Source organism: Pseudophryne corroboree, chromosome 9 (genome assembly GCF_028390025.1).
Source record: "Pseudophryne corroboree isolate aPseCor3 chromosome 9, aPseCor3.hap2, whole genome shotgun sequence".
NCBI classification, from domain to species: domain Eukaryota; kingdom Metazoa; phylum Chordata; class Amphibia; order Anura; family Myobatrachidae; genus Pseudophryne; species Pseudophryne corroboree.
Window position 1 is genome coordinate 351,401,181 of NC_086452.1, and position 12,401 is coordinate 351,413,581.

The 12,401-nt window shown below is 45.9% G+C and overlaps 1 protein-coding gene across 2 annotated transcripts in view; it reads left to right on the forward strand.

Moving 5' to 3' along the window:
• Positions 1–4,126, forward strand: part of PVALB (parvalbumin) — a 408,212-nt gene extending 404,086 nt beyond the window's left edge. For both annotated transcript variants that reach the window (XM_063940672.1, XM_063940673.1), the window contains one exon: positions 3,781–4,126. In XM_063940672.1, coding sequence (XP_063796742.1) covers positions 3,781–3,879 — 99 coding nt within the window. In that variant the 3' untranslated portion in view covers positions 3,880–4,126. The remainder of the gene's footprint in view (positions 1–3,780) is intronic.
• Positions 4,127–12,401: the final 8,275 nt, after the last annotated feature.

The window sequence follows — 12,401 nt, forward strand, 5'->3', positions numbered from 1 at the left end:
GAAACCAGGTTCTGATTCCTCCAAGTCTTCAGCATGACGGTGGACCTCCCAGCCTGGGAATCGGGCAGGTGGGAGTGAGACTAAAAGATTTCAGTCATGTCTGGGCGGCATCGTGCCTAGACCCCTGGGTAAAAGATATTTCTACCCAGGTATACAGACTGGAATTTCGGGTACTCCCACCTCACAGATTCTTCAAATCAGGCTTACCAGCGGACAGAAAGTACAATCCTGCAGGAAGCCATTCAAAAATTGGTATAAACAAATGTCATTGTTCCAGTTCCACCTCATCTAAGAAACAGGGGTTATTACTCAAACCTGTTTGTGGTACCAAAACCGGACAGTTTGGTAAGGCCAATATTGAACCTAAAGTCCTTGAACCCATACTTACAAGTATTCAAGTTCAAGATGGAGTCTCTGAGAGCGGTGGTTTCAGGTCTGGAGGAGGGGGAATTCCTGGTATCCCTGGATATCAAGGATGCGTACCTTCACATTCCGATCTGGCCGCCTCACCAGGCCTATCTAAGGTTTGCACTACAGGACTGTCACTATCAGTTCCAGACATTGCCATTTGGCCTCCCCACTGCACAGAGGGTGTTTACCAAGGTCCTCCACAAGCAGGGAGTGAACATAATTTCATATCTGGACGATCTACTGATAAAGGCATCTTCCAGGGAGAGGCTGTTGCAGAGTATTGCTCTCTCAATTCAACTACTCCAGGATCATGGGTGGATCCTGAACCTTCCAAAGTCACATTTGGAAACGACAAGGAGACTGCCCTTCCTGGGGATGATACTCGACACGGAACTGCAGAGGGTGTTTCTACCAATGGAGAAAGCTTTGGTGATCCAAGCAATGGTCTGGGATGTCTTGAAGCCGGCTCGGGTGTCGGTTCATCAGTGCATTCACCTTCTGGGGAAGATGACAGCCTCCTACGAAGCTCTACAGTATGAAAGCTTCCATGCACTGTTCTTCCAGCTGGATCTCCTGGACAAGTGGTCAGGATCACATCTTCACATGCACCAGCGGATACGCCTGTCGCCAAAAACCAGAATTTCACTACTCTGGTGGCTCCAAACTTCTCACCTACTCGAAGGCTGCAGGTTCGGAATTCAGAATTGGATTCTTCTAACCACGGATGCAAGTCTCAGAGGTTGGGAAGCAGTCACCCAAGGGCAAAACTTCCAAGGAAGGTGGTCCAGTCAGGAATCCATCCTTCCAATAAACGTTCTGGAACTAAGGGCCATATACAACGGCCTTCTACAAGCGGCTCATCTTCTGCAACATCATGCCATTCAGGTTCAGTCGGACAACGTCACAGCGGTGTCCTACATAAACAGGCAAGGTGGAATGAAGAGCAGGGCTGCGATGTCAGAGGTAACAAGAATCCTCCTCAGGGCAGAAAGACACGCGCTGGCGCTGTCAGCGATCTTCATTCCAGGAGTGGACAACGGGGAAGCAGACTTCCTCAGCAGACACGATCTCCATCCAGGAGATTGGGGCCTCCACCCGGAGGTATTCGCGGAGGTAACAAGCCGTTGGGGCGTACCTCAGATAGACATGATGGCCTCTCGCCTCAACAAGAAGCTTCGGAGGTACTGTTCCAGGTCAAGGGACCCACAAGCAGTGGCGGTGGACGCCCTGGTGACTCTGTGGGTGTTCCAGTCAGTGTATGTGTTCCCTCCACTTCCACTCATCCCAAGGATTCTCAAACTAATAAAAAGAACAAGAGTTCAGGCGATCCTCATTGCTGCGGACTGACCCCGGCGAGCTTGGTATGCGGATCTTCTGGAATTACTGCTGGAGGATCCGAGGCCTCTTCCTCTTCGCGAGGACCTTCTCTAACAGGGGCCGTTTGCCTATCAAGACTTACCGTGGCTACGTTTGACGGCATGGAGGTTGAACGCCAGATCTTAGCTCGGAAGAGCATTCCGAACAAGGTCATTCCTACTCTGATCCAAGCTTGGAAGGGAGTAACGTCTAAGCATTACCATCGGATTTGGAAAAAGTATGGGTCTTGGTGTGAATTCAGGAGGTTTCCAACGGTGGAGTTTCAACTAGGATGTTTTCTCCTCTTTCTACAAGCAGGCGTGGATGTGGGTCTACGTTTGGGTTCCATAAAGGTCCAGATTTCGGCCTTGTCCATTTTCTTCCAGAAACAATTGGCTGCCCTCCCTGAGGTTCAGACCTTCTTGAAAGGGGTTCTGCACACCCAGCCTTCCTTTTTGGCGCCGACGGCACCCTGGGATCTTAACGTGGTGTTGCAGTTCCTGCAATCGGATTGGTTTGAGCCTCTACAGGAGGTTGAGGTCAAGTTTCTCACGTGGAAGGCTGTCACTTTGTTGGCCTTAGCTTCTGCTCGACGTGTGTCGGAGTTGGGGCTTTATCCTGTAAAAGCCCCTATTTAATCTTCCATGAAGATAGAGTTGAGCTCAGGACACGTCAGCAGTTTCTTCCAAAGGTTGTGTCGGCTTTTCATATCAACCAACCTATTGTGGTGCCAGTGGCTACTGACTCCTCAATTACATCCTTGGACGTGGTGAGGGCTTTGAAGATCTAGGTGAAGAAGACTGCTAGTCACAGAAAACCGGACTCTTTGTTTATCCTGTATGATCCCAAGAAAATTGGGTGTCCAGCTACTAAGCAGACGTTTTCTTGCTGGATTAGGTTCACTATCCAGCATGCATATTCTACGGCAGGATTGCCGTGTCCAAAATCTGGTAAGGCCCACTCTACTCGTAAGGTGGGTTCTTCCTGGGCGGCTGCCCGGGGTGTCTCTGCTTTACAACTTTGCAGAGCGGCTACTTGATCAGGGTCGAACACCTTGGCTAAATTCTACATGTTCGATACTTTGGCCTCTGAGGACCTAAAGTTTGGTCAGTCAGTTCTGCAGGAGCCTCCGTGCTCTCCCTCCCGTTCTGGGAGCTTTGGTACATCCCCATGGTACTAATGTGGAACCCAGCATCCTCTAGGACATAAGAGAAAATAGGATTTTAATTACCTACCGGTAAGTCCTTTTCTCGTAGTCCGTAGAGGATGCTGGGCGCCCGCCCAGCGCTTCGTGATCCTGCAGTGGTTATCTGGTTCAGTTTAACTTTGTTCTTGGTTAAGTACTGCCTTTGTTACTTGGTTAAGTAATGTTTCAGCTTTTGCCGAGTTTCAAGCTCGTTAGCTAGGTTTGCCTTGTATGTGTGAGCTGGTATGAATCTCGCCACTATATGTGTATAATCCTTCTCTTGAAGATGTCCGTCTTCTCGGGCACTGTTTCTAGATTGAGTCTGGTAGGAGGGGCATAGAGGGAGGAGCCAGCCCACACGCTTAAACTATTAAAGTTCCAAATGGCTCCTGGTGGACCCGTCTATACCCCATGGTACTAATGTGGACCCCAGCATCCTCTATGGACTACGAGAAAATGATTTACCGGTAGGTAATTAAAATCCTATTTTTTCACATAATTTTGAATTGTGAAACTTAATATTTACGGTTATGCTCTTGCCGGGAGATGAGCTTCTATAACAGCCTGTCCTGGCGAAGAGCTAGAAGCAGAGTGATCGCTTATACTGGTTTGGAAGTTGGCTGGTTATCTAAAAGAGTTGGCTGGTCTGATGAAAAGATTGATTAGTGTGTGGGGCACCGTTTTAATTTGACAGACAAGTTGGATAGTGAAGGTAGGTCTGGTTAATACTGCATACAATTTTTGGCAATATACTGTAGTTACATGATTGAGTTAAACATCGATTTGAATTCTGTCAAGCAAACTTACAACAGTCTACTTTATTGCAGAAGGAGATGGAAAACTTCGATCAACCATTTCGAGCACTGGCAAAGTCATTCCATCACATGTACCAAGAGCGAGTAGAGAGCTTCAAAAGCCTGCTCTAGATTCCTATTTGTTTATTTCTCTCCAGAAACTCAGTCAGTGGTGGTCGAATGTCAGTCATGCAGATAATTGTGCACCACCACTGTGTAGACAGGTGGTCTCCTATTACATGGTCCATGAATTGTAGAAGACTTGATATATATGATAACATCTTTTATCATGTTATGACAATGAAAATGCTTTATTACTTATAATGGACAAGTGCTATTCAGATTTGTTTTTTGAATTAAAGAATTGTACAGCTTTTTATTTCTGACTGTATAACGTCCACATGCTCTGTTTATAGAGCCAGTATAGTTTCATATAGATGACATAATTCAAATGGTGGTCCTGGTATGTTTCATTCAAGTGTAATTTGAAGGCTACATTTATGTAGATCACATTAGTGTATTATACTGTATTGTCACCTGAATGACCCCTCAAAGTGACACAACTGTGAATGTACCCAGCCATGCAGCAGGATGATTCTTGTACTTAAATGTGGGTGTGGTATGGAAGGTTGACCACACTTAGGTCGACCACTATTGGTCGACAGTAACTAGATCGACAGGGTCTCTAGGTCGACATGGTCTAGGTCAAAAGGTCAACATGAGTTTTTTTTATGTTTTTTGGTGTCATTTTCGCCGTACAGTGACCGGGAACCCCAATTAGTGCACCGTGTCCCCTCACTTGGCTTGCTTCGCTCGCCATGCTTCGGGCAAGGTTACTATTCCCAATCGTAGTCCGCGTGGATCGGAAAGTATGAAAAAGGGAAAAATAAAAGGAAAAATGTGAAAAACTCACGTCGAACTTTTAAAATGTCGATCTAGAGACCCTGTCGACTTAGAAACCCTGTCGACCTAGTTACTGTCGACCTAGAGACCGGATACCCTTAAATGTATGTAAATCCTCCCACCAGTGCGTTATTTTTTAACAGGTAGATAAATCAAATATTTATCACTGAGGGTTTACTTTAGAATTTACTCAAGGGCCTGGTTCTGAGACGCACATACTGGGGACACAGCTACAGCCACCCTTTGTAAACATAGTTACATAGTCAGTGAGGTTGAAAAGAGGCAAAATGCCTATCGGGTTCAACCTGTATTCTGCATTAATCTGTTAATTTTATGATGTGCATGCTGAAGTAATGGTTTAGTACCGATTTACAGCAATGATTCCTACCACCAATTTTAATGTCAATATGCTAAATGCTAAAGCCCTTGATACGTTTTCCTGTTAGAAATGTCCAATCTGTTTTAAAATGCATTTATAGAGTCTACCATTACTACGTCCTCCGGCATTGAGTTCCAAATCTTTATTCCCCTTACAGAGAAGAACCCTTTCCTACGTTGCGTACGGAATTTTCTCTCTTCTAGCCTCAGTGAGTGCCCACGCGTCCTATACAGAGTTCTTTTAATAAACAAATCAGTTGCTAGCTTCGTGTAATGCCCCTTTACATATTTGAAGATATTAATAATGTCTCCTCTTAGTCTCCTCTTTTCTAGTGAATACATATTTAATTTAGTAAGCCTCTCATATTCCAGTGTGTCTAAACCTTTAATCAATTTAGTAGCTCGTCTTTGAACTCTTTCTAGTTCCGCAATGTCCTTTTTGTAATATGGGGCCCAAAACTGAACGCAATATTCCAGGTGTGGGCGTACCAATGATTTGTACAACGGCAGGATTACATCCTCATCCTTGGTCTCAATGCCCCGTTTAATGCACGCAAGCACTTTACTTGCCTTTTTTGCTGCAGTTTGGCATTGTGCACTGTTACTAAGCCTATTATCTATGAGCACCCCCAAATCTTTTTTCCACCATAGTTACCCCTAGATTTTCTCCATCTAGAGTGTAGGATGCAAGTGTGTTTTTTGTCCCAAAATGCATAACTTTGCATTTTTCTATGTTGAACCTCATTTTCCATTTAGACGCCCAGAATTCCAGTTTAACTAAGTCATTCTGTAGAGACTCCACATCGGTTTCTGAGTTAATTACCTTACACAGTTTCGTGTCGTCTGCAAAGATTGACACTGTGCTTTCCAGGCCTATTCCTAGATCATTGATAAATATAATGAACAGCAGTGGGCCAAGAACAGACCCTTGTGGTATTCCACTGACTACTGGTACCCAGCTGGAGAACATCCCATTGACCACTACTCGTTGTTCCCTGTTATCCAACCAATTACCTATCCAAGTACGAATAGTATTTCCTAGGCCAAGTTCCCTTAATTTGTGGACCAGTCTCCTATGTGGCACTGTATCGAAGGCTTTTGCAAAATCTAAGTAAACCACGTCCACTGCTCTTCCATGGTCAAACGGAATGCTCATGTGACGATATGCACTTTCTGAGTCATATGTAGCTATGCGCTCAGACCATCACACTCTTCTATCCTTGAGAGTAGCCATCATAATTATCAACTCCACTTACACCTCCCGCATTCTAGGTGCAGGCCATGTGACTGAATTGGCATCCCTATGCATATGCAAAATTCAGAATAGCAAGTACTGTAGCTACAGCTACATGGCCACCCACAGAATGGTTCTCTTTGCATTGTAGCCGCACAGAAACTCCTGAGATGTGCACAATTCTCAAATATACCGCACGTCCCTGATATATGTGTGTGTGTGTGTGTGTGTGTGTGTGTGTGTGTGTGTGTGTGTGTGTGTGTGTGTGTGTATATATATATATATATATATATATATATATAATCTCGTCAAAATGTATAAGTGTACGCCCATGTGGATCAAATATAATCTGTAGTAAAATATTAAAATGTTTTCTGATCATTAAAATATTTTCACATGCATTCCTCACAAACGTGGGTGGCAGCTGATAAATTATGGCGATTAGAATGTGTAAAAAATAGAAGTAATCAGCGCCTAATAATGCCTAGAAAATTACGGTGGGGACATAAAATGAAATTTAGTGGAAAAAAATGGGACAAGCACTTATCTCAGATAGGAATCTTTGGTCCTCAGACCAATATCATCACAGTAATATGCAAAAGAGAAAAAGAAACAACCAATAGTGTGTACCGTTTAAACCTATATGTACTTATAGCATTTTTCTACTTAGTGAGTGTTAATTGGAAATGCTCCCAGAATATCACACTCCACAATAGCGTAGTAGAAAGATAATTTTTCACATTTAATTAAATACATAAAATATATCCACAGTTAAAAACGAGCAGGTATCGCACGTTCAAGAAACAAATTATATAGAAGCTTATCTGTCCAGGATATCTCCCTTCACATTTACTTTAGTACATAAATTAAACCACGGTTTAAAACGAGCAGGTATCACACGTACAAGAAACAATTGATATAAAAGCTTATCTGTCCATCAAAAGAGGGTCATGGGTAACTCCCGATGCGTTTCGTCCCAATGCAAAGGACTTCATCAAGGGGATAATGTCCCAGAGGCATTTAGATGTATTTATACCTCTGGCACTTAAGATGGTGGAGACGTGGAACAAACAACATGACCTCACTGCCTGTCATCAGCTGACAGGAAGTGATTAGCAATGTGGAACAACATGACCTCACTTCCTGTCATCAGCTGACAGGAAGTGATTAGCAATACATATAAAAACTCTTTAATTTGTAATGGAGAGAAGACAAAGATAGAAAACGGGGGTTATAGCTTAATTGCAAAATGTCAATCTAATGATAAAAACTAGAGCAACTTTCTAAAAACGCATTTGTGATATGTAATTGACGTCACTTCCGGCGCCGGAAGCAGCGAATGTGTTAAAACCAATATAAGTGCAACAGTGGAGTAACATATAAGTATATGGCTACTAGTGTCTTAACATATAAACAGGCTTTAGCTAAAAGGAAGTCAGCCAGGGATCACATTTCCGAGCGCTCCTGTGCGCTATTCACTGCTGACCCGCACACCGTGCTTCCTGTCAGCTCAATGGAACGCACTTCTTGTAGGTCGTGGAACGCGGAAGTGGGGCCGTGGAGCGCAAGAGGACTTCCGGTCACGGAGAGTTAGTCGTTGTTGCGGACTCAGGATGTGTAGCAAATTAATACAATATTATTTTGTATGCAAAGTTCATCTGTTAGGATGTCCATAAAGTGCTGGTCCAATCTTAAATAAGATTCATTGATATTATAAATCCTTTGGTGGTCCGTTAATTGAGGTAGTCCTGTATAAGTGATATATAAGCAGCTGAAGTGATGATTCCATGATCTGGCTAATATGGAAATCTCAATGAGTATTATTTCATACATATGTGACAATCATAAAAAAGGTAAAATATATAAGAAATATATAGGAATATATAAAGTGACTGTGTGAGTAAAGTGACACTAGTGCAAAAAGTAAAATATAAGTAAAAATGGATAAATAAAATGCATGTAGACGGCCATTCTAATTCATAAAAAATTTTGTAGGAAATTCATAAGAAAGGTGTAATCTCAAAAGATTCATTAAAGCCCAAGGGGGAGAGGGTACCCAACTCAAAAATCCAAAACATCTCTCTTTCTCTGACGTCCTAGTGGATGCTGGGGACTCCGTAAGGACCATGGGGAATAGACGGGCTCCGCAGGAGACTGGGCACTGTAAAGAAAAGATTAGGTACTATCTGGTGTGCACTGGCTCCTCCCTCTATGCCCCTCCTCCAGACCTCAGTTAGAATCTGTGCCCGGCCAGAGCTGGGTGCTCCTAGTGGGCTCTCCAGAGCCTGCTAGTTAAAGAAAGTATTTGTTAGGTTTTTTATTTTCAGTGAGCTGCTGGCAACAGACTCACTGCTACGTGGGACCGAGGGGAGAGAAGCAAACGTACCTGTTCACAGCTAGGTTGCGCTTCTTAGGCTACTGGACACCATTAGCTCCAGAGGGTTCGAACACAGGCAGTTGTCCTCTATCGTCCGTTCCCGGAGCCGCGCCGCCGTCCCCCTCGCAGAGCCAGAAGAACAGAAGCTGGAAAGACAGTGAAATCGGCGGCTGAAGACTCCTGTCTTCATTAAGGTAGCGAACAGCACCGCAGCTGTGCGCCATTGCTCCCACAGCACACCACACACTCCGGTCACTGTAGGGTGCAGGGCGCTGGGGGGGGGGGGGGGGCGGGACAAGCCCGCCGCTGAGGCGGCGGGGCCTTCTTCCTCAGCACACCAGCGCCATTTTTCTTCACAGCTCCGCTGGTAGGACGCTCCCCAGGCTCTCCCCTGCAGCATCCTGGTAGCAGAAGGGTAAAAAGAGAGGGGGGGCACATAAATTTAGGCACAAAAGTTATATTTCAGCAGCTATTGGGTAATCAGTGTATCCCTGAGTTATATAGTGCTGTGGTGTGTGCTGGCATACTCTTTCTCTGTCTCCCCAAAGACCTTTGTGGGGTCCTGTCCTCAGTCTGAGCAATCCCTGTGTGTGTGCTGTGTGTCGGTACGGCTGTGTTGACATGTTTGATGAGGAGGGTTATGTGGAGGCGGAGCAAGTGCAGATAAATGTGGTGTCAGTGCCGACACCTGATTGGATGGATATGTGGAAGGTCTTAAATGACAATGTAAACTCTTTACATAAAAGGTTTGATGACGTTGCAGCCGGGGGACAGCCGGGCCCTCAACCCGGGCCTGCCCAGGTGCCTCAGAGGCCGTCAGGGTCTCAAAAATGCCCACTATCTCAGTTGGTTGACGAGGATGAGGCACAATTACAGCCTAAAATGACCAAGGCCATCCGATACATGATTATTGCAATGAAACATGTTTTACACATTTCAGAGGATGACCCTGTCCCTGACAAGAGGGTACATATGTTCGGGGAGAAAAAGCAGGCAGTGACTTTTCCCCCCTCTCATGAATTAAATGATTTATGTGAAGAAGCGTGGTCTTCCCCTGATAAGAAAGTGGTAATTCCCAAAAGATTACTAATGGCGTACCCTTTCCCGCCAACGGATAGTTTACGTTGGGAATCCTCTCCTAGGGTGGACAAGGTGCTGACGCGCTTATCTAAGAGGGTAGCCCTGCCGTCTCAGGATACGGCCGCCCTAAAGGAGCCTACGGATAGGAAGCAGGAGGGTATCTTGAAGTCAGTGTATACACACTCTGGTACTCTACTGAGACCGGCTATTGCTTCTGCCTGGATGTGCAGTGCTGTAGCAGCATGGACAGATACTCTGTCGGAGGGGTTGGATACCCTGGACAGGGATACCGTATTGCTAACCCTTGGCCATATTAAAGACGTCGTCTTATATATGCGGGATGCCCAGAGGGACATTTGCCTGCTGGGCTCTAGAATAAATGCAATGATCATTTCTGCCAGGAGGGTCTTATGGACTCGGCAATGGACAGGGGATGCCGACTCTAAAAAACACATGAAGGTTTTGCCTTATATGGATGAGGAATTGTTTGGGGACGGTCTCTCTAACCTCGTATCCACAGCGACAGCTGGAAAGTCGACTTTCTTGCCACAGGTTTCCTCACAACCTAAGAAAGCACCGTATTACCAAATGCAGTCCTTTCGTTCTCAAAAAAGCAAGAAAGTCAGAGGTGCATCCTTTCTTGCCAGAGGCAGGGGTAGAGGAAAGAAGCAGCACCATGCAGCCAGTTCCCAGGAACAAAAGTCGTCCCCGGCTTCCACTAAGTCCACCGCATGACGCTGGGGCTCCACAGGCGGAGACAGGAGCGGTGGGGGCGCGTCTCCAAAACTTCAGCAATCAGTGGGTTCGCTCACAGGTGGATCCTTGGGCTATACAGATTGTATCTCAGGGATACAAGCTGGAGTTCGAAGTGACCCCCCCTCACCGTTACCTAAAATCTGCCTTGCCAGCTTCTCCCACGGAGAGGGAGGTAGTCCTGGCAGCAATTCACAAGCTGTATCTCCAGCAAGTGATAATAATGGTACCCCCCCCTTCAGCAGGGAAAGAGTTACTATTCCACACTTTGTGGTACCGAAACCGGACGGTTCGGTAAGACCCATTCTGAATTTAAAATCCTTGAACATTTATATGAAAAGTTCAAGTTCAAAATGGAATCGCTCAGAGCGGTCATTGCAAGCCTGGAAGAGGGGGATTTTATGGTATCTCTGGACATCAAGGATGCGTACTTGCATGTCCCCATTTATCCGCCTCACCAGGAGTACCTCAGGTTTGTGGTACAGGACTGTCATTACCAATTCCAGACGTTGCCGTTTGGTCTGTCCACGGCTCCGAGAGTATTTACCAATGTAATGGCGGAAATGATGGTACTCCTTCGGAAGCAAGGAGTTACAGTTATCCTGTACTTGGACGATCTCCTCATAAAGGCGAGGTCCAGGGAGCAGTTGTTGCTCAACGTAGCACACTCTCATGAAGTGCTGCTAAGGCATGGCTGGATTCTGAATATTCCAAAGTCGCAGCTGATTCCTACGACACGTCTGCCCTTCCTGGGTATGATTCTGGACACAGAAAGAAGCAAAGTGGCAATGGCGGAAGCCACAAGGATTCTGCGTTGGGCGGAGAATCACGTGCAAGCACTGTCAGCAGTGTTCATTCCGGGAGTGGACAACTGGGAAGTGGGGACTTCATCAAGAAGTCTTCGAGCAGATTGCACATCGGTGGGAACGGCCACAGGTGGACATGATGGCGTCCCGCCTAAACAAAAATCTAAAAAGATATTGCGCCAGGTCGAGGGACCCTCAGGCGATAGCTGTGGACGCACTGGTAACACCGTGGGTGTTCCACTCGGTCTATGTGTTTCCTCCTCTTCCTCTCATACCCAAGGTGCTGAGGATAGTAAGAAAAAGAGGAGTGAGAACAATTCTCATCGTTCCGGATTGTCCAAGAAGGACTTGGTACCCAGAGCTACAAGAGATGATCATAGAGGACCCATGGCCTCTGCCTCTCAGACAGGACCTGTTGCAACAGGGGCCCTGTCTGTTCCAAGACTTACCGCGGCTGCGTTTGACGGCATGGCGGTTGAACACCGGATCCTAGCGGAAAAGGGTATCCCGGATGAAGTAATTCCTACGCTGATAAGAGCTAGGAAGGATGTGACTGCTAAGCATTATCACCGTATATGGCGGAAATATGTTGCTTGGGGTGAGGTCAGGAATGCCCCTACAGAGGAATTCCAGCTGGGTCGATTTCTGCACTTCCTACAGTCAGGTGTGACTATGGGCCTAAAATTAGGGTCCATAAAGGTCCAGATCTCGGCCATATCCATTTTCTTTCAAAAGGAACTGGCTTCACTGCCTGAGGTTCAGACGTTTATAAAGGGAGTGCTGCATATTCAACCTCCTTTTGTGCCACCAGTGGCACCTTGGGATCTTAACGTTGTGTTGGATTTCCTGAAATCCCACTGGTTTGAGCCACTTAAGACCGTGGAGCTATAATATCTCGCGTGGAAAGTGGCCATGCTGTTGGCCTTAGCATCGGCTAGGCGGGTGTCAGAATTGGCGGCTTTGTCATGTAAAAGCCCCTATCTGATCTTCCATATGGACAGGGCAGAATTGCGGACTCGTCCCCAATTTCTCCCTAAGGTGGTATCATCGTTTCATTTGAACCAACCTATTGTGGTGCCTGCGGCTACTCGGGACTTGGAGGATTCCCGGTTGCTGGACGTAG